Source organism: Colobus angolensis, unplaced genomic scaffold (assembly GCF_000951035.1).
Source record: "Colobus angolensis palliatus isolate OR3802 unplaced genomic scaffold, Cang.pa_1.0 Scaffold124, whole genome shotgun sequence".
Taxonomy (NCBI): Eukaryota; Metazoa; Chordata; class Mammalia; order Primates; family Cercopithecidae; genus Colobus; species Colobus angolensis.
The window spans coordinates 6,836,930-6,859,581 of record NW_012113586.1 but is presented as its reverse complement, the minus strand read 5'-3'; the positions used below and the strand labels follow the sequence as shown (position 1 = coordinate 6,859,581).

General features: G+C 39.0%; 1 protein-coding gene across 1 annotated transcript in view; it reads right to left on the bottom strand.

Annotated features, from left to right (window-relative positions):
• Positions 1-22,652, bottom strand: part of PHTF1 (putative homeodomain transcription factor 1) — an 84,204-nt gene that overhangs the window by 20,201 nt on the left and 41,351 nt on the right. The window contains exons 6-15 of the mRNA XM_011933142.1: positions 22,293-22,449; positions 20,635-20,769; positions 10,008-10,167; positions 8,990-9,163; positions 8,796-8,885; positions 7,321-7,542; positions 3,646-3,774; positions 2,940-3,212; positions 1,713-1,844; positions 1,114-1,200 (exon numbers count right to left, since the gene is read on the bottom strand). Coding sequence (XP_011788532.1) covers positions 1,114-1,200; positions 1,713-1,844; positions 2,940-3,212; positions 3,646-3,774; positions 7,321-7,542; positions 8,796-8,885; positions 8,990-9,163; positions 10,008-10,167; positions 20,635-20,769; positions 22,293-22,449 — 1,559 coding nt within the window. The remainder of the gene's footprint in view (positions 1-1,113; positions 1,201-1,712; positions 1,845-2,939; positions 3,213-3,645; positions 3,775-7,320; positions 7,543-8,795; positions 8,886-8,989; positions 9,164-10,007; positions 10,168-20,634; positions 20,770-22,292; positions 22,450-22,652) is intronic.

The following is a 22,652-nucleotide window of genomic DNA, read 5'->3' as shown; positions in this document are numbered from 1 at the left end:
ACTCAGAAAAAAAAAATAAATCATTATAAAGGACATAAAAGTCAATTGCCCAAAAAGATGGATTATAAAACTAAATCTGGTTGTACCCTGTTACACATAGAGCAAAAATTGACAGAAGAGGACACATAGACAAATCCACAATCAGACTTGAACACACCTCTACCAATGGCTGACAGAGTAAGCAGACCAAAAAATTCAGTAAGGATGCAGGTAATTTGATACATATAGGACACTTCTTTCAACAATGACAGAATATAAATCTTGTCAATGTGCTAACGGAAAATTTAATGAAACTGAATATATGCTGGATAATAAAGTAAACCTCTACATATTTAAAAGGACTGAAAATATTCAGAGTATGCTTTGACCACAGTGGAATTACATTAAAATTCAATAAATGCAAAAGTATAAGATAAACCTGTAACTTCTTTTAATGCAGAAAGCACAGAAGTGCTTTACAAAAAAGGAGACCCTATCAAAAGGATAGGGGAGGGGGTTTCTAGGGGCTCCCACTGGCCAAATTTGGGACAATGTAGGCATCAAAGCAAATATAGTAACAGATTTTTTTTTTTTTTGGTAGAGATGGGTCCTCATTACGTGGCCCAGGTTGGTCTTCAACTCCTGGCCTCACATAATCCTCCCACATTAGCCTCCCAAAGTGCTGGGATTACAGGTGTTAAGCTACTATGCCCAGCCTATAGTAATAGATTTTAACCCACTGTATAAAAATGACAATACATGATTCCACAGTATAATAAATAAATGAATGAATAAATGAGAGGGAAAGAAATGAAAGATCTACCTTGGAGTGACAACTAATAAATACAGAAGGAATAATGTAGTCAGAAAATCAATATTTTACAATCATACAATAGTTTTATATCACTTAATAATTACCAACTAAAATTAGAGTGATCTTACAATTTGAAAGGACTTCAAAATTACTTGTATTCCCATTTTGAAAAGTTAGAAAAATTACCAAATATCCAAAATAGTAAAAAATATAGATGTATTAAAAATGCATACTTAAAGACAGTGACCTAAGTCTAAAACAGAAAGTGAACCCTATATTAGAATTTTCGTTTTTCCTTAAAGCAGATGTGAAACTTTTACCTGAGCACAACAAATGAAAGCAATCGAAAGTGTCAGTAGGAAGACTGAGGATACAACCACATCAACTGAACGCTGTGGCCCCCGTCTCTGTGGAGTGAGACACATGTTAATGTTTTACATTACTGGCAGACAGCAACCGCCCTCACATCATTAACACTCTTGAGTTGTACTACATTCGTGTGAAAATGTTTATAAGAAGTTTCTGAGATAGGATTTTAACATATTCAGTACATAAAGTCATCAACTTTAAGTACTGAAATCCATGCATTTCCAAATTAAGGGTGACTGATTCATTGACATACTGGAATATTTCCCAAAAAAGCTGGAATATTTCCCAAAAAAGTCAGAAAAATATACACTATTTAATTATCACTTTGCCCCTAGGAAATTTAGATTTTCTTTTCCCTTTCTAAGCTCTTCTTTACCTACCCCTACCAGCTTTGCAGAGACGACATCCAACTTGCTGTCCAGCAAGTCTGTCAGCTGCTGGTATGATCTGCCTGACACTCAGAACTACACTGTCTACTGAGTAACTGCTGCCAGGAGCTTCAGTGAGCAGATTCTTGCATATACTCTATTGTTAATCAAATAAAACTCACCTTTAGATAGGAACGCAGTGATAACCATATTTTAATATTCTCCACCTTCTTAAGTCTGAAATGAGGTATTTCATATTTCCTAGCTTTCCTGGCAGAAGTAATATGGCTGAAGAGTTTTGCAAATAAAAATCTCTAGAAGAGGTTTAAAAAAAATCACAGTGAAATGTATGTATGTGTCTGTGTATTCACATAATTGCCAATGATATTCGCAGAATACAAAAATGTTAAAAAGAATGAAGTTCTAATCAGTGATCACTAAGATGGGCAGTGAAAATTTTCATTAATAGCTCATTACCCTGTTGTTTCCAAAGCACATTACATAGTAATATACTTCTTCACAATGTGGTACATTCAACATTTGCAAGGAATATTCTTTGGAGACCCCCAAAGAATGGTTGGCATTTGTGGATCCACCACTTCACAAACTCAAATGTTTATACATCATTCTGCCTTATTCCCAAATTAAATTTCTATTCAAAATCACATTTCTGGGACTGGGCATGGTGGCTCATGCCCTGTAATCCCAGCACTTCGGGAGGAAAGACAGGGGAATCACTTGAGCCCTGGAGTTCAAGACAAGCCTGGGCAACAAAGTAAGACCTCACCTCTACAAAAATACAAAAAATTAGTCGGGTGTGGTGGCGCAGGCCTGTAGTCCCAGCTACTGGGGAGGCTGAGCTGGAAGGACTGCTTGATCCTCAGGAGGTCAAGGCTGGAGTGAGCCGTGATCACACCACTGCACTCCAACCTGGGCAACAGAGCGAGACCCTGTCTCAAAAAAATAAAATAAAATAAATCACACTTCTTCTGCATATCACCAATATTTTAAACCCTCCATCTATAATTTTTATCAAATTTCAACTTATGTATTTCTCACTTGGCCATTTTTCACAAAAACACTATCACATGTAGATAATTATTTTATTCTAAGGATAAAAAACAAAAAAGGGACATTGAGGTAGAGAACCTAAGCAGTTGGCTAGGCTCACTCATTGGCTAAGCCACTTATTCTACACGTGGGGCCTGGCAGAATTTCAGATTACAATGTGTAATATGTAAATAGTCAATAACACAAACAATAAATCCACAAATATCAAAAGTCCACTTATCAATCCTTTATTGCCCACATCAGCTTGAAGAGAGACCAAATCAAGAGAACAAAAACAACTCAATGGAATATCATATACAAAAACAGAGGTAAAAAATTTTACTTATTTCTCCACTGACCTGTTTATATGTTCTCTCTGCCACACACATCATGAAAAAAAACATCCAAGTAAGACATAATCTTTCAAAAAAATTAATTATGGACAAAACAATAATAGGTGTAACAGGTGGTGCCCCACAAAAGAGAGTCAAGATCTCCTCAGCTGAAATGGACTTTAACTGGTCAAGGCTCTTCTCACGGAAAAGTCGATGTAAGAATGGAAAAAATGCTAATCCAACAGTGACAACATTTCCCAGCATCTGATAACCTACTCCTTGCTGATAGGCATTGACCTGTGAATTATTTAAAATTTCTATCATTATTGTGTAGCTAAATGGAGTTACAAAGCAGTATTTATCAAACACTATTTAGACTATTAAAAACACTATCTAAAAGTATAAATACAAATGACATACAGATTTATGACTTTTAAATCTTATTAAAAATTGGGATTCAATGAGATAGGAATATCTGTAGAGCATACCTGAACAGCTGACTGTGCTAATAGAGACCAGGTATAACAAATAATATATACACTACCATGTAAAGACTCTGACTACAAAATTACATATATATGTTAATAATATATTACATATAATATGTATGATATATATATGTGTTTCAAAAGCAGAGTCATACTGTTTTAATCACTAAGAGATTCTTATAAAATAGCTCCTGATCACTTAGTATATTTTTTGAAAACTCTGGAAACATATTCAATCTTACCCTGCTCATGATGATGCCACTTATTTCCAACACAGACATATCCATCTTTTTGCACTCATTCCCCTCCCAGATTATTGCACTAACTCGATCAGAGGAAGGACTTGAATTCTGAAGCCAGAATAAATGATTCTGAGAAGAAAAATATAAAATTATTTCTATCCATGTTTTATTGCCTCCATTAGTTTTTCTTTCCCAGGCTCCATTCATTTGCCAGCACTCTAATAACCGCTTCTATAATGCTGGTCCTTTTTTTCTTTTTTTTTTTTTTTTGAGACAGGGTGTCACTATGTTGCCCAGGTTGGTCTCAAACTCCTGGGTTCAAGCAATCCTCCCATCTGCCTCCCTCTACACAGCCTTCTGTGTAGCAAGGACCACAATCACATACCACCATGGCCCGCTAGGTCCATTTTTCTTCACTAAGCCATTCTCTTATCTAGGGAGAGACTAAATGTCTTCTGTTATGAGGAGAGATAGCAGTCCATGATCTCCAAGGTTGCTTCCCTCTCTAAAGGTATGGAAGTGAGGATAAGCTTAGTGTAGTCATGGGCTATTAAGAAAGAATTTCTAGAGCTATGAGATTACACTAGGAGTAATAGGAAGTAAAGGAAGATACTAAAAGGCCTTATACATCACATGAATGACTGAGGAGTTAAGTCTGTTTCTGGTCTAACCAGGACACAGAGAATTAGTGAGGCTTAGAAAAGCTCAAGTGGAGACAGTCACAATGAAAACAGCTCCCTCTCCTCCTCTGCCATATCATGTCTCATTCTTTAAATACTAGCTCAAGTCCCATTTCACCACCATGGTCCTCTCTGACAGCCTCAGCCTTACTAACTTTGCCCTTCTCTGAAATGAAAAACTTTTACAGTCTGTATCAGACAAATTAGCATCTTATTATATGGTGCGTTTATGTTGTCCTCTACTTATTTCCTATATAACTATCTTGTTCCCAAACTAAAATATAACCTTCTAGAAAAGGACCATCTGGCATATATTTTCTCTTTCTACCAAAATGCTTAGCATAATGCCAACAAGCATTTATTTATTTGAATCACTGATTTAACTGATTCACTGACCTATGCAACTCATATTTACTAAGCACCTACTATGTATCATGCCTGTGGATAAAATGGAGAACAAGACAGATGTCCTTTCTATCAAGGAGCTTATAGACTTCTGAAGGAAGTTACTATACAGCATGGTAAGGAAAAGCAAGAGTGCTTTAGGAGTATATAGGAAAGGCTTCCTGAAGGAAGCATCGCTCAGGCCAAGACCTGCCTGGAAATAAAAAGGAATGAACCAAAAGAATGGGCATTAGAGAAAATTATGTCCCAGGCAAAGAAACCTGTATGCCTAAGGGCCCAGAGGCACATGAGGCCTGGTTACATATCAGGAACAAAGGTTAGTCCAGTCAAGTTCACCATGTGAGAAGCGGGGACAGAATGGTCAGAGATGAAACTGTATTAGAACAAATAAAGGAACAGAAGCAAGCAATCCAGAAAGAAGAAAAAAGGATTTTAAAGGAAGTGGTATTATCAGATTTGTATTTTACAAGTATCACTCTGGCTGTAGCAAGGAAAATGAAAGGAACAGAGGCAACCCTGCAGTAACAACCCTGCAGAAGTTACTGTAATAGCTTCTTATCTTACCCAGTTGAGATAAGATGATGGCCTGCACCAAGCAGGGTGACCACAGAGATGCAGGTATTTAGAAAGCTGAATCAAAAGAACATAAGCGATTAAGGGTGGAAAGAATGCGGCCAGCCGGGCATGGCGGCTCCCAGCACTTTCGGAGGCCGAGGTGAGTGGATCACTTGAGGTCAGGAGTTCGAGACCAGCCTGGCCAACATGGTAAAACCCCATCTCTACTAAAAATACAAAAATTAGCCAGGTGTGGTGGCGGGCAGCAGGCGCCTGTAATCCTAGCTACTCAGGAGGCTGAGGCAGGAGAATCACTTGAGCCTAGAAGGTGGAGGTTATAGTGAGCTGAAATTGTGCTACTGTACTCCAGCCTAGGTGACAGAGTAAGACTTCATCTAAAAAAAAAAAGGGGGGGGGGGTCAAGAATGACTCCAGGCTTTTTGACTTGGGTGGGTAGTATAGTATTAAGAAACACAGGGAATAAAAGAATAATAGGCTAGGTGAACAGGATTGGAAAATGATTTATTGCATGTGACATGGTGAGTTTACCACACTCAATTATTCTTATATATGTCTTAAAATTGTACTGCAAATCTCAAAGGAGGGGAATGCTAAAGAGATCAAGATCATCATGATGCTATGCATAACTACTGAAAGCAATGTAATTTAGATGAATCTTCAGGCTGAATGCAAAAAATATTTAGCCTCACTGCAAAATCAGAAAAAGTGGCATAAAATTTTAATGAGAGCCAGGTATGGTGGCTCACCCCTGTAATCCCAACACTTTGTGAGGCTAAGGTGGGAGGACTGTTTGAACCCAGAAGTTCAAGACCAGCCTAAGCAAGATAGTGCGACCCTATCTCTTCAAAAAATTTAAAAATTAGCCAAGCTTGGTGGTTAATCAGGAGGCTGAGGTGGGAGGATCACTTCAGCTGGGGAGGTTAAGGCTGCAGTGAGTCATGATTGCACCACTGCACTCCAGCCTGGGCAACAGAGTGAGCTCTGTCTCAAAAAGAAAAAAAAAAAAACTTTAATAAGAAAATTTACATTGTTTCTGGTTCATTTTTTTTAAATTATATACATTTAATGAAGTGGTTTTTTAAATGAAAATGTATCACCTAAATCAATAGTATCTTTGAATCAAGAAAATTTGATAATTAAGCAAATATGTATCCATCATTCACTATTTGCAAGTCAATGTGGAAATATTTAGCCTAAAGAACAAAAACCTAAGAATCATAATAATCATTGACATTAAGCAACTGAAAGGTTGATATGAGAACTATTTCTTCATCATCCAATCTATCCAGAAGTGGAATAAGCTGTATCATTAAATAACAAGCACTCCAGCTCCAGAAGTATTTAAGAAGAGGCCAATTGATCATCTGATGGAGATATTAACAATAATGCTAACATTTATTGGGTATTTACTCTTGCCTGGTATTATGCTATGTACTTTATATTATCTCATTAGCTATTTCACACTATTCCTAAGAAGAAGGAACTATTATCACCACACAACAGATGGTAAAAAATTTACACAGATATAGAATGAATCTCCACATTGGTTGGAAGGTTGAAATACCTTCTCATGACTGATTTTATGACATTAATATAAAACCTGAAATTAAAACCGTTATTTATTTTATGCACTATTCAAAAAGCAAGCAGTACCATTTCCTAGTAATTCATATGTAACACTGTGATGTTCATGAAAATATAAGGTATATTTTCTATATGCAAACTTTACTCATACAAAATACAAAATACACGTTAAGGACCATTCTAAGGAAAATAATAAGAAAAAGTAATATATAAAAAAATTTAGGTTAGGGCAACTCTAGACTACTTCTCCCTGAATTCTAATCCCAACATCTTCACTTACAAGCTATGCTCAATTTCCTCACCTCTAAACTGGGGATAATAATAGTATCTACCCTACAGGATTATTGTAAAGTTAAATGAGATAACAGAATGCCTGACACACAGTAAGAACACAATGAATACTAGCTATTTTTATCATGCCTGCACAGACCTGCTGAAATACATCCTCTTTGGGGTCACGTTTGGTCCCTGAGTGAAGGGTATTCACATGAACCCCCTCACTGTCACTGGTGACAGATGACCGGCACTCTGGGCCATGTAGCAGGTCGTCCCATAACATATCCTCAGTCTCCGAGTCATGGCGGGTGCTTTCTGAGTCTCTTCTTGACATGTTGAGGCTTCGAGTGCCACCACTCACACCAGATCTAGAGCCCTTTAAAGGAAAACAAAAAGGAAAAAATGTTCTTCATCTTTAAAAATAATTATATGTGAAATAAAATTAAAACAAGTTATCTACAGCAATGGCTTGAAAGCCTTCAAAAGTCAATCACCATGAATTCATTTTTTCACAGGGCTTCACATAACAATAATGCTTTTTTATTTTTTGATACAGGGTCACACTCTGTCACCCAGGCTGGAGTGCAGTGGCATGATCATAGCCCACTGCAACCTCAAACTCTTGGGCTCAAGCGATCCTCCTGCCTCAGCCTCCTGAGCAGCTGGCACTACAGGTGCATACCATCACACTCGGGGATATATATATATATATTTTTTTTTTTTTGTAAAGATGGGGTCTCATTTTGTTGCCCAGGCTGGTCTCAGACTCCTGGTCTCAAGCTATCCACCCACCTCAACCTCTCAAAGTGTTGGGATTACAGGCGTGAGCCACCATGTCTGGCCAATAATAGATTTTAATATTTAGATGTTAAACTCTGATGTCTCTAGCAAGCAGGACTCCCTCTAAGAAGCTATTGCCAAGTTACAGAACTGTTCAACTAAGGTGTTCTGGGAAGGGAGTGATTGCTATAAGCACACCAAGATGACCAACTCAATTGGCTTAGCTGAGCTTTTTGACACACACAAAGTGTCCCCAACTCTAAATATTGTGAACTTGACTACAGACCTACTCAGCTCCAAAATGTTAAAGGATAATCAGGCAAAGAAAAGTACAAACATAAATATGAAAGTTATTCCATGATCACAATTGCCTTGTTCATCAAAACAAAAGAAAAACCACACCACCACCATCTACTCTGCTCACCTCTGACTTACAATTTTCCAAATAATATAATATGCCCTTTAGCTCTCATGATGAGATTTACTACTCCCATTTTCAGAACTCCTTTCTCAAAAATCTATCTTCATCAGTGTCAATCCAATTTATGATGTTTAAAAATAAACCTCATATTCCAAGTGAATATTTAATAATCTCATTATTCAGGGATTAAGTAACCTGTTTCTGGGCATCATCTGTGATACTTTTAAGCTCAGGGTCAATGTAGAAAAATATTCTTTCTAGGTGTGTAGTCATTAAAAGCTGCCAGATAAGGAGATAGATAATTGGAGACAAGGAAAGGGCTGGCAAATATTAATGTAAACGCAACTTTAGGGCAACCAATAAAAAAAGGAATGGATAAAGTTATTACACTCAAAAATACACTTTGATTTCTCAAAGGGATACTTTACCTGGCTAAAGGCTGCTGACTCAAATTCTGATTCAGCCAGACTATCTGAATCCCGCACAATATGACACCACCTTGTAGTGGTTTTCTTTACCTGCCAAAAATCAAACCAACAAACAATAGGAAGATATGTTAAATGCTTTGTTACTAACTTCAATGATTTAGTCCTATACTTTCATAAACTAAAATAGAAATTACCTGAGAGTTTAGGTGCCTTGAAAGTATTGATTTTCTATTCTTAACTTCACAACCATTGTCACTTGAGGCCCCTTCCACACTCCTACGCAATAATATCATCTGTGTCCGTGCTTCACCATCTTCCTCACTTGATAGGTCATCAGACACCCCATTACCCAAACGCCTAAAAGCCTCCTACAAAGAGAACAGCAATATCTTCACAGGGGACAGCCCAAAATATTCTAATAAGCTGCATGTGTAAAAACAAAAAAATCATACAAAAACTACCAAGCAGCAAAAGTAAACTAACCCAAAACTGAATAAATCCATATATTATTTAATCTCAATTAAGAAAAATATTAACTTGAAACTAAATAACCTAAATGAAGAGGCAGTGTTATGGAGTATTCAAAAACCAAGACTCAAGTCAAACTCTAAGCCTGAATCACAACTCTTCTACTTACTAGATACATAACCTTGAGCAATTTACTAAATCTGTCTGGAGCTGAGTTTCCTCGTCTGAAAAGAAATGATAATAAAAGCATCTATTTCACAGCTTTGTTGAAAATAAATGAGATAAGTTAGAATACGTAAAGTACTTAGAACAATGCCTGGTTATAGTAATGGTTCAATAATTATTAGACTAAATGCCACGATCTAACCAACAAGAAAACAGTTTAAAACTATAAAGTAAAAGCATATAGCTAGTTTTAGACATAGATAAATTTCCCAAACTCTTACTATACTATCACTGCTTCTCTGGAATATGACACAGCACCCTCTTCACTAATCTGTTTATTAAATCTACTAGCCTACTGCTAAGGCTGGATAACTCGCAAAATTAGTAACAAGTCTAGTACTAGAAATTTTAAGACTAAGTTCCAGTCTTCATGTGATAGCTTCTTTTCATATCCTGTGGTTTTACTTGTTAGGACAAATTTACAAACCTACTAGTATCTATTTTATATCTCTAACAGAGTCTTAATACGAAAATGTTACATGAGGAAAAAAAGGCTTGTTAAATCCATCTAAATCTTACCCTACGGCACTTTTCTCCATCTGAAAATTTTGCTTTCTCTCTTGTTTGCCACATTCTAATCTCCGGTCGACATTGTCTCTTCTTAATGATAGGACGGACACAACTTGGGTCATTGTCAGTTTCAGTCCCTTTGTTAGATATTAATTTTACTCTTTTAATCCTATTTTTTTAAAAAAAAGGAAAAGAAGATTAGTTTTTTGAAAGTAACACCTTTCATGAAACCACTTTCTTCTAAGGAATACGCTATATTATTCTGGAAATCAAGAAAATTCAGGAATCATATTTTTCAGGATTTTAGCTTGCTAAGTAAGGGTGTAGAATGACAAAATATTCAAACACAGACTCAGAATGTGAGTCTATTCTTCAGAGACTCAGGTCAATTAACTGAAAGGAAGCATATACTTTTCAGTGTGCACAAAAGTAGGTTCATAGTCCTCTCCACATCTTCTCAAACACAATGCAACTCCTACCTTATATCGTCTGTTACTACTACTCCACTAGCCCAGCAGACTTAGGGTGCACATGACCTACTGAGACACCAGCTGAGTGGCCAGGGAGTGCTTGTGCCACCCCTACTGCAAAGCCAGGCAGTGTTGCTCACAGCCCAGGGAGAGACAGAAGAGTAAAAAGGACCAGCTCAGCCAGAGTAGAACAAGGGACCACAGCCCTGAGGCCCCCATTCCAGGACCTAACTTATGGACGACATTTCCAGACACACCTTGGACCCAAATGCAACCAGCACATTTGAAGGGAAGGATCCAGTCTCAGCAGGAGTCATCACCTGCTGACCAAAGAGCCCTTGGGCTCAAACAGTAGCCAGGCAGTACTCACTGTGGGTCCTGGGTGAGACTCAGAGCCATACTGGCCTCAAGAGTGACCCAGTATATTCCCAGCTGTGGTGGCTACAGGGAGAGACTCTTTCTGCTTGAGGAAAAGAGGGAAGAGTAAAGGGAACCCTGTCTTACAGGCAGGGTATGAGCTCAATCACAGTGGGGTAGAGCACCAAGTGTGCTCTTGAGGTCCCTGATTCTAGGCCATGGCTCCTGGATGGTATTTCTGGACCCACCCCGGGCCAGAGGGGAACACACTGCCCTGAAGGGAGATACCCAGGCCTATCAGCATTGACCACAAGCTAACCAAAGAGCCCTTGGACCTTGAGTGAACATCAGCGACAGCCATGCAGTACTTGCTGCAGGCCTGGGGCAGTGGTGGCCATGGGGAGAGATTCCTCTGCTTGAGGAAATGGGAGAGAAGAGTGAGGAGTTTGTCTTTTGGTTTGGGTGCGAGCTCAGCTGCCATAGAACACAGCCACAGGTAGATTCCTAAGGTTCTCAATGCCAGGCCCTGACAGCATCTCCGGATCTGCCCAGAGCCAGGGGTAACTTGCTGCCCTAAAAGGAAGGACATAAGCCTGGCTGAATCTGCCCTTGGGCTTTGAGTAAACATAGGTGGTAGACAGGCAAGTGGTCACCATGTGGACCTTGGGCAAGACCCAGTGCTGTGCTGGCTTCAGGCGTGACCCAGGCCAGTCTCAGTATTAATGGCCACAGGGGTGCTGTGTCACCCCCTCCTGGCTCCAACCAGCTCAGCAGAGAGAGAGAGAGAGACTCCATTTGTTTGGGAGAAAGTTAGGGAAGAAAACAAGAGTCTCTGCCTGGTAATCCAGAGAATTCTCCCAGATCTGACCCAAGACCACCAAGGCGGTCACCTCTACAAGTCTACAGCAGCTGTGGCATTACTGGGCTTAGGGTGCCCCCGAATGCAGATACAGCTGCAGTGACCAAAGACTTAGATCACAACACCCAATTCTCCTCAAATACTTGGAAAGCCTTCCCAAGAAGGACAGGTACAAAGATGCCCAGACTGTGAAGACTACAATAAACATCTAACCATTCAATGCGCAGACACTAATGAACATCCATAAGCATCAAAACCATCGAAGAAAAAAAGACCTCATCAAACCAACTAATAAGATATAAGTGACCAATTCTAGAGAGACAGAAATATACAACCTTAGAGACAGAAAATTCAAAATAGCTATTTTTGGCCAGGCACAGTGGCTTATGCCTGTAATCCCAGCACTTCGTGAGGCCAAGGGACAGGTGGATTACTTGAGCTAAGGAATTCAAAACCAGCCTGGGCAACATGGCAAAACCTCATCTTTACAAAAAATTAAAAAATTAGCTGGGTGCAATGGCATGTGCCTGTAGTCCCAGCTACTTGGGAGGCTGAGGCAGGAGGATCACTTGAGCCTGGGAGGTGGAGACTGCAGTGAGCCAAGATTGTACCATTGAAAAAAAAAAAAAAGCTATTTTGAGGAAACTCAAAGAAATTCAAGAATACACAGAAGGGATTCAGAATCCTATCAGATATATTTAACAAAGAAAGTGAAATAACTTAAAAAAAAAAATCAAATTCTGGAGCTGAAAAATGCAACTGACATACTGAAGAATGCATCAGAGTCTCTTAACAGCAGAATTAATCAAGCAGAAGAAAGAATTAGTGAGCTTGAAGACAGATTATTTAAAAATACAGAAGAGATGAAAGAAAAAAGAATAAAAAAGAATGAATACACCTAAAAATTCTGGAAAATAGCCTCAAAACAGCAAATCTAAGAGTTACTGACCTTAAAGAGGAGGTAGAGAGAGAGATAGGAGTATAAAGTTTATTCAAAGGGATAATAACAGAAAAGTTCCCAAATCTAGAGTAAGATACCAATATTCAAGTACAAGAAGGTCATACAATACCAAACAGATTTAACCCAAAGAAGAATACCTCAAGGCATTTAACAATCAAACCCTCACAGATCAAGGACAAAGAAAGGATCCTGAAAGCAGCAAGAGAAAAGAAACAAATAGCATACAAAGATGCTCCAATATGTCTGGTAGCGCAAACTTTATAGGCTAGGAGAGAGTGGTATGACATATTTATTTACTTATTTCTTTTTACTTTTTTTTTTTTAAGATGGGGATCTCAGTTGCCCAGGCTGGAGTTCACTGTCATAATGACAGCTCACTACCACCTCAACGTCCTTGGCTCAGGTGATCTTCTTGTCTCAACCTCCAGCATAGCTGGAACCACAGGCACATGTCACCACACCCAGCTAATTTTTTATTTTTATTTTTGTAGAGATTGGGTCTCCCTAATGTTGCCCAGGTTGGTCTTGAACTTCTGGCCTCAAGCAATCCTCCCATCTTGGCCTCCCAAAGTGCTGGGATTATAGGCATGAGCCACTATGTGCAGCCAGTCTGACATATTTAAACTGCTAAAGGAAAAACCTTTTTATCCTAGAATAGTATATCCAGCAAAAATAAACTTCAAACAAGAAGGAAAAATAAAGATATCCCCAGAAAAAAACAAAAGCGGAAGGATTTCATCAACAACAGACCTGCCTACAAGAAATGCAAAAGAGAGTTCTTCAAATTGAAAGAAAAGACATTAATGAGCAATAAGCAATCATCTGAAGGTAGAAAACTCATTAGTAATAGTAAGTACACAATAAAGACAGAATATTATAACCCTGTAATTGTCGTGTGTAAACTATTCATATCTTCAGTAGAAAGACTAAAAGATGAACCAATGTAAAAGAATACAACATTCCAAGACATAGACAGTACAAAAAAATATAAATACAAACAACAAAAAGTTAAAAAGCAAGGGAACAGAATGAAAGTGTACAGTTTGTATTACTTTTCTCTTTGCTGGTTTATGAGTTTGTTTGCTTGTTTATGCAATCAGTGTCATCAGTTTAAAAATAATAGGTTATAAAATATTATTTGCAAGCCTCAATGTAACCCCAAATTTAAAAAAAAACAGACACACACACACAAAAAAAAGAAATAAATTTTAAAATACCACTAGAGAAAATCACCTTCACTAAGAGGAAGATGAGAAAGAACGAAAGAAAAAATCACAAATGAACCAGAAAACAACTAACAAAGTGGCAAGAGTAAGTCCTTACTTATCACTAATGGCATGGAATGTAAATGAACTAAACTTTCTAATCAAAAGACATAGAGTGGCTTAATGAATTAAAAAAACAAAATTCATGAACTGTTACCTACAAGAAACAAACTTTACCTATAAACATACACACAGGCTGAAAATAAGGCAATGGAAAAAGATATTCCATGCCAATAGAAACTAAAAATTAGCAGGAGTAGTACATTAGTCCATTTTCATGCTGCTGATGAAGACATACCCAAGATTGGGAAGAAAAAGAGATTTAACTGGACTTACAGCTGCACATGGCTGGGGAGGCCCCTCAGAATCATGGCGGGAGGTAAAAGGCACTTCTTACATGGTGGTGGCAAGAGAAAATGAGGAAGAAGCAAAAGCGGAAACCCCTGATAAACCCATCAGATCTTGTGAGACTTATTCACTATCACAAGAACAGCATGGGAAAGACCAGCCCCCATGATTCAATTACCCTCCCCGGGCCCCTCCCACAACCCATTGGAATTCTGGGAGATACAATTCAAGTTGAGATTTGGGTGGGGACACAGCCAAACCATATCATTCTGCTCCTTGCCTCTCCAAACTTCATGTCCTCACATTTCAAAACCAATCATGCCTTCCCAATACTCCCCCAAAGTCTTAACTCATTTCAACATTAACCCAAAAGTCCAGCGTCCAAAATCTCATCTGAGACAAGGCAAGTCCCTTCAACCTATGAGCCTGTAAAATCAAAAGCAGGCTAGTTACTTCCTAGATACAATGGGGGTACAAGTATTGGGAAATACAGACGTTCCAAATGGGAGAAATTGGCCAAAACAAAGGGGTTACAGGGCCCTTCCAAGTCCAAAATCCAGTGAGGCAATCAAATCTTAAAGCTCCAAAACGATCTCCTTTGACTCCAGGTCTCACATCCAGGTCATGTTGATGCAAAAGGTGGGTTCACATGGTCTTGGGCAGCTCTGTCCTTGTGGCTTTGCAGGGTAAAGCCTCCCTCCTGGCTGCTTTAACAGGCTGGTGTTGAGTGTCTGGGGCTTTTCTAGGAGCACAGTGCAAGCTGTTGGTAGATCTACCATTCTGGGGTCTGGAGGATGGTGGCCTTCTTCTCACAGCTCCACTAGGCGGTGCCCCAGTAGGGACTCTGTGTAGGGGCTCCGACCCCACCTTTCCCCTTCCACACTGCCCTCACAGAGGTTCTCCATAAGGGTCCTGCCCCTGCAGCAAACTATTGCCTGGGCATCCATCTTCTGAAATCTAGGCAGAGGTTCCCAAACCTCAATTCTTGACTTCTGTGCACCTGCAGGCTCAACACCACGTGGAAGCTGCCAAGGTTTGGAGCTTCCACCCTCTGAAGCCATAGTCTGAGCTGTACATTGGAGTACATTGGCTCCATGGCTGGAGCAACTGGGACACAGGACATCAAGTCCCAAGGCTGCACACAGCATGAGGACCCTGGGTCCGGACCATGAACCACTTTTTCCTCCTAGGCTTCCAGGCCTATGATGGGAGGGGCTACCATAAAAGTGTCTGACATGGCCTGGAAACATTTTCCCCATTGCTTGGGGATTAATGTTAGGCTCCTTGCTACTTATGCAAATTTCTATAGCCAGTTTGAATTTCTCCCCAGAAAATGGGTTTTTCTTTTCTTCCTTTTTTTTTTTTTGAGACAGAGTCTCGTTCTGTTGCGCAGGCTGGAGTGCAGTGGCATGATCTCAGCTCACTGCAAACTCCGCCTCTTGGGTTCAAGCAACTCCCCTGCCTCAGCCTTCCAGGTAGCTGGGATTACAGGCACCCACCATCACGCATGGCTAATTTTTGTATTTTTTTAGTAGAGACGGGGTTTTCACCATGTTGGCCAGGTTGGTCTTGAACTGCTGACCTCAGGTGATCTGCCCACCTTGGTCTCCCAAAGTGCTGGGATTACAGGCATGAGCCACCGTGCCCGGCCTGGGTTTTTCTTTTCTATTGCACAGTCAGGGTGCAAATTTTCCAAACTTTTATGCTCTGCTTCCCTTATAAAACCGAATGCCTTTAGCCACACCCAAATCACCTCTTTAATGGTTTGCTGCTTCGATTTTTTTTCCGCCAGATACCCTAAATCATCTATCTTAAGTTCAAAGTTCCACAAATCCCTAAGGCAGGGGTAAAATGCCACCAGACTTTTTGCTAAAACATAACAAGAGTCACCTTCTCTTCAGTTCCCAACAAGTTCCTCATCTCCATCTGTTACCACCTCAGCCTGGATCTTATTGTTCATATCACTGTCAGCATTTCTGTCAAAGCCATTCAACAAATCTCTAGAAGGTTCCAAACTTTCCCACATTTTCATGTCTTCTTCTGAGCACTCCAAACTGTTCCAACCTTTGCCTGTAACCCAGTTCCAAAGTTGTTTCCACATTTTCAGGTATCTTTTCAGCAATGCCCCACTCTACTGGTACCCATTTACTGTATTAGTTCATTTTCATGCTGCTGATAAAGACATACCTGAGACTGAGAAGAAGAAGAGGTTTAACTGGACTTACAGTTCCACAAGGCTGGGGAGGCTTCAGAATCACAGCAGGAGGTGAGGTGAAAGGCACTTCTTACATGGCGGCAGCAAGAGAAAATGAGGAAGAAGCAAAAAGCGGAAACTCCTGATAAACCCATCAGATCTTGTGAGACTTATTCACTATCACGAGACTAGCACAGGAAAGACCAGCCCCCATGATTCAATTACCTCCCCCTGGCTCCCTCCCGCAATACATGGGAATGCTGGGAAATATAATTCGAGTTGATATTTGGGTGGAGACACAGCCTAACCATATCAAGTAGCTATACTTTTATCAGACAAAATAGATTTTAACTATAAAAAGAGTTAAGGTCATGATATAATGATAAAGGGGTCAATGCAGCAAGAGGACATAACAATTGTAAATATATATGCACCCAACACTGAAGCACCCAGATACATAAAGCGAATATCAACAAAAAACATAGGACTTAATCTACACTACAGACCAAATAGACCTGATAGACATTTACCGAACATTTCACCTATTGGCTATGGAATACACATTTTTCTCCTCAGTGCATGAATCATTTTCAGGGATATACCATATTATAGCCACAAAACAAATCTTAAAACATTCCAGAAATTTAAAATGATATCAAGTATCATCAGAAGGGTACAGCCTCCCTCCTGGCTGCTTTCACAGGCTGGTGTTGAGTGTCTGTGGCTTTTCCAGGCGCACAGTGCAAACTATCAGTGGTTTTACCATTCTGGGGTCTTGAAGACCGTGGCCCGCTTCTCACAGCTCCACTAGGCAGTGCCCCAGTGAGGACTCTATGTGGGGGTGCCCATCCCACATTCCCCTTCCACACTGCCCTAGCAAAGGTTTGCCATGAGGGCCCTGCCCTGGCAGCAAACTTCTGCCTGGACATCCAAGCATTTCCACACATCCTGTGAAATCTAGGCAGAAGTTCCCAAATCTCAATTCTTGACTTCTGTGCACCTCTACAAAAAATACAAAAAATTAGGGAGGGATGTGGTGGCACATGCCTGTGGTCCCAGCTACATGGAGGACTCACACACAAGAATCACTTGAACTGGGAAGCAGAGGTTGCACTGAGCCAAGATCACGCCACTGCACTCAAGCTTGGGCAACAGAGTGAGGCTCTGTCTCAAATATTAATAACAATAAGATAAAATGAAATAAATAAATAAAAAGATCATTCATCATGACCAAGTAGGGTTATAACAGGGATGCAAGGATGGTTCAACATACATACAAGTCAATTAACGTGACACATCATACCAACAGAATGAAGGAAAAAACCATATAATCATTTCAAATGATGATGAAAAAGCATTTGATAAAATTCAATATCCCTTCATGATAATAATTCTCAAAAATCAGGGTACAGAAGGAACATACTTCAAAAGAATAAAAGTCACATGACAGACCCACAGCTGGTATCATGCTGAATGAGGAAAAACTGAAAGCCTTTCCTCTAAGATCTGGAAAATGACAAGGATGCCCACTTTCATCACTGTTATTCAATATAGTACTAGAAGTCCTAGCTAAAGCAATCAGACAAGAGACAGAAATAAAAGGCATACAAATTGGAAAAGAAGAATTCAAATTACCTTTGTCTATAGATGATACGATCTTATACTTGGAAAAACCTAAAGATTCCACCAAAAAACTATCAGAACTGATAAATTCATTAAAGTTACAGGATACAAAATCAACATAAAAAATCAATAGCATTTCTACATGCCAACAGCAAACAATTTAAAAAAGAAATCAAGAAAGTGATATGATTTCTAACAGTCACAAATAAACACTGAGCAATTAACTTAACCAAAGAAGTGAAAGATCTCTATAATGAAAACTATAAAACATTGATTTAAGAAATTGAAGAGAATGCAAAAAATATGGAAAGATATTCCACAGTTTATGAACTGGAAGAGTCATTATTGTTAAAAATATCCATACTAACCAAAGCAGTCTATAGAGTCAATGCAATCCCTATAAAAATACTAATGACATTCTTCACAGAAATAGAAAAAACAATCCTAAAACTTATATGGAATCGGCCAGGAGCAGTGGCTCACACCTGTAATCCCAGCACTTTGGGTGGTGGAGGTGGGCGGATCACCTGAGGTCAGGAGTTCGAGACCAGCCTGGCCAACATGGTGAAACCCTGTCTCTACTAAATTAGCCAGGCGTGGTGGTGGGTGCCTGTAATCCCAGCTATTTGGGAGGCTGAAGCAGGAGAATTGCTTGAACCTGGGAGGCAGAGGTTGTAATGAGCTGAGATCACACCATTTGCACTCTAGCCTGTGCAAAAGAAGAAGACTTCGTCTCAAAAAAATAAATAAATAATAATAATAATAATATGGAATCACAAAAGACCCAAAATAACCAAAGATATCCTAAGTAAAAATAACAAAACTGAAGGAATCACATTACCTGACTTCAAATTGTACTACAGCACTATAGTAACCAAAGGAGCACGGTAGTGGCATAAAAACACATAGGCCAACAGAACAGAATTGAGAACCCAGAAATAAATCCATACATCTACAGTGAACTCTTTTTTTTTTATTTCTTTGAGACAGGGTCATACTTTGTCATGTAGGTTGGAGTGCAGTGGTGAAATCTTGGCTCGCTGCAACCTCTGCCTCCCAGGTTCAAGCGATGCTCCTGCTTCCACCTCCCGAGTAGCTGGGATTACAGAAGCCCACCACCACGCATGGATAATTCTTGCATTTTTAGTAGAGACAAGGTTTGGCCATGTTGGCCAGGCTGGTCTTGAACTCCTGGCCTCAAATAATCCCCCCCACCTCAGCCTCCCAAAGTGCTGGGATTACAGGCATGAGCCACTGTGCCCGGCCAACAGTGAACTCAGTTTTGACAAAGATGCCAAGAACATACACTGGAGAAAGGACAGGCTCTTCAATAAATGGTGCTGGAAAAACTGAATATCCACATGTAGAAGAATGAAATTACACCCTTATCTCTTACCATATGCAAAAATCAAATAAAAGTGAATTAAAAAACTAAATCTAGGACCCCAAACTATGAAATCACTAAAAGAAAACATTAGGGAAATTCTCCAGATATCAGTCTGGGCAAAGATTTCTTAAATAATACTCCACAAACACAGGCAACCAAAGCAAAATGGACAAATGAGATCACATCAAGTTAAAAAGCTTCTATATAGCAAAGGAAACAATCAACCAAGTGAAAAGACAACTCACAGAATGAGAGAAAGTCTTTGCAAATCATCCATCTGACAAGGGATTAATAACCAGAATATATAAGGAGCTCAAACAATTCTATAGGAAAAATCTAATAATCTGATTTTAAAATAGGCAAAAGATCTAAATAGACATTTCTCAAAAGAAGACATACAAATGCCAAACAGGTATATGAAAAGGTGGTCATATCACTGATCACAGAAATGCAAATCAAAACCACAATGAGATACCATCTTACCTCAGTTAAAATGGCTTTTATCCAAAAGACAGGCAATAGCAAATGCTGGAGAGGATATGGAGAAAAGGGAACCCCGTACACTGTTGGTGGGAATTTAAAGTAGTACAACCACTATGAAGAACAGCTTGGAGGTTCCTCAAATAAAGAAAAATAGAACTACCATATGATCCAGCAGTCCCACTGCTGGGTATATGCCCGAAAGAAAGGAAATCAGGCCAGGTGTGATGACTCATGCCTGAGGCCTGAGGTCAGGAATTTGAGATCAGCCTGGGCAACATGGCGAAACTCTGTCTCTACTAAAATACAAAAATTAGCCGGGTGTGGTGGCAGGCACCTGTAATCCCAGCTACTTGGAAGGCTGAGGCAGGAGAATCGCTTGAACTCAAGAGGCAGAGGTTGCAGTGAGCCAAGATCGTGCCACTGCACTCCAGCCTGGGTGACAGAATGAGATTCCGTTTCAAAAAAAACAAGCAAACAAACAAAAAACAGAATACTTTCATGATAGATTACTGCATTCACAGTTAACAAAACAGACAGTGGAGACAACATTTTGAGTAAGCAAGCCCTCTGATAACCCTTAAAAGTCACACCAAGATAAGTCTATACTACTTACTCCTATGACCTGATGATACTATACATTCTGTAAACACCATGTGAATACAAAATCAAGTAAAAAAAAAAACTCCCACCTGTTGCCAAAGATAGTCTCCCAAAAACCACCAATAATGGGTACAGATTCCAAAGTTTCCATTCCTCTGACTTTATCAGAGGTGTTATTTCCATTTTCTCGGCTCCCATCACCATTTACAGTTTTTCGCAATTTTCTACAAAAAAAATTTCAATAACTTCAGATTATTCAAGACCCTATTTCTGCCCAAAATATCCCTATAGAAAATTATACTGACAAATTACTACCTAAAATCAAGTATAGTTTAACTTCATATACTGAGGATAAATTATGCAAGAACTTTCTGATTTGAGGGCAAAACCAGATTCCAAACCAAAGTCCTATGCTACCATTTTGTTCATTCATTAGAACTGCTATTCAGAATCTACTAAAAAAAAATTTCCACTTGTATGACCAAAAGTCTGTTCAGGCACATTCAACACCACTAGCAGAAGGAGCAATTTCTTTAAATATGGACGTTAGGAATCTACCTCTTATGGCACATTTTATAAGGGGAACACAGAATAACAGCAACTGAGCACTTTTTATTGATATCCTATATAATTAAAAGATATATACTATATATATCAATAAGACATAGCATAGCATTTTATTTCCTTAGAAAACATTCAATCAATTTAACTGAACTTACAAGAAATCTTCTTTTTTAAAAGTTTCAAAAATAACATTCAAAAAGAAGAATACGTTGAAATTCACTGCACCAAATGGAAAATTCTTATTTAGTAATTGCTTATGCAGGCAAGTATCTACAGATATTCTGAGAGAGGATAACATAACTTTTGGAAGGTAACACTGCATATACCTAAGAACATTTAAACAGTTCCAAAACTCACATATACCATATAATCAATTAAAATATAATATGAATTCAATATGTAAAGAAAAGCCAAATCAATCCTTATTAAAAGTTTAGACAGCTGGGCGCGGTGGTTCACGCCTGTAATCCCAGCATTTTGGGAGGCCGAGGTGGGTGGATCACCTGAGGTCAGGAATTCCAAACCAGCCTGACCAACATGGTGAAACCTCGTCTCTACTAAATTCAAAACAAAAATTAGCCAGGCGTGGTGGCACATGCTTGTAATCCCAGCTACTTGGGAGGCTGAGGCAGGAGAATCGCTTCAACTTGGGAGGTGTAGGTTGCAGTGAGCCAAGATTGCACCATTGCACTCCAGCCTGGGCAACAAGAGTGAAACTCTGTCTCAAAAAGAAAAAAAAAAAAAAAGTTTAGACCACTTAGAAGTCAATTCTTATTACACACTTTTGAAAAAAGGTAAAATTTTGGTAGCGCTAACCAAATGTACCAAGATCCTTGTTTACAGTGAATTTTCACCAAATTTTGATTAAGACTGAATTTCAAAGAGAATGTTTTCTTTAAAGACAATATATAAGATAAATTTTAATAAAGAATAATATAGTATATAAAATTTCCTTTTAAACAGCTGTACCGAATGACAAAAATCCCAAACTGGAACTGAAAGTTTATAACAAGGTTTCTCAGCATCAAGGAGAAAAGTGCAAAGTAATGCATTCATTTCCTAAGCCAAAAAATAATGAAAAAATACACAAAAGAGGGAGATTTTAAATTAATCAAAGGCTTTATAAATCTTTATAACACCTCTCCCAGAAAATATACAACTACAGTGTAATTTCTCATCTTACCTTCTTCTTCGATTTCCATTGTTTCCTGATGGTCTTGTTATCTGAGTAGACACAATTTGACAGTGGACAGTTCCCATGAGTAGCATAAGGCACAGGGGTCCAAATACTTCACTTATGTTCACAATAGGCATCATCAAATATAAGACAATTGCTATAACTGAAAAGAAGAGGTTTTAAGATGCAAAACATTAGATCTCATCTTTAAAATTAATTCTAAAAACTATACAATTTCTATAAAAATCCATCATTTAAAAAAGTACACAAGCAACTCCCACCGCGAAGGACACAGAAGACCGGTGATTTCTGCATTTTGAACTGAGGTACTGGGGTCATCTCACTAGTGAGTGCCGGACAAGCGGT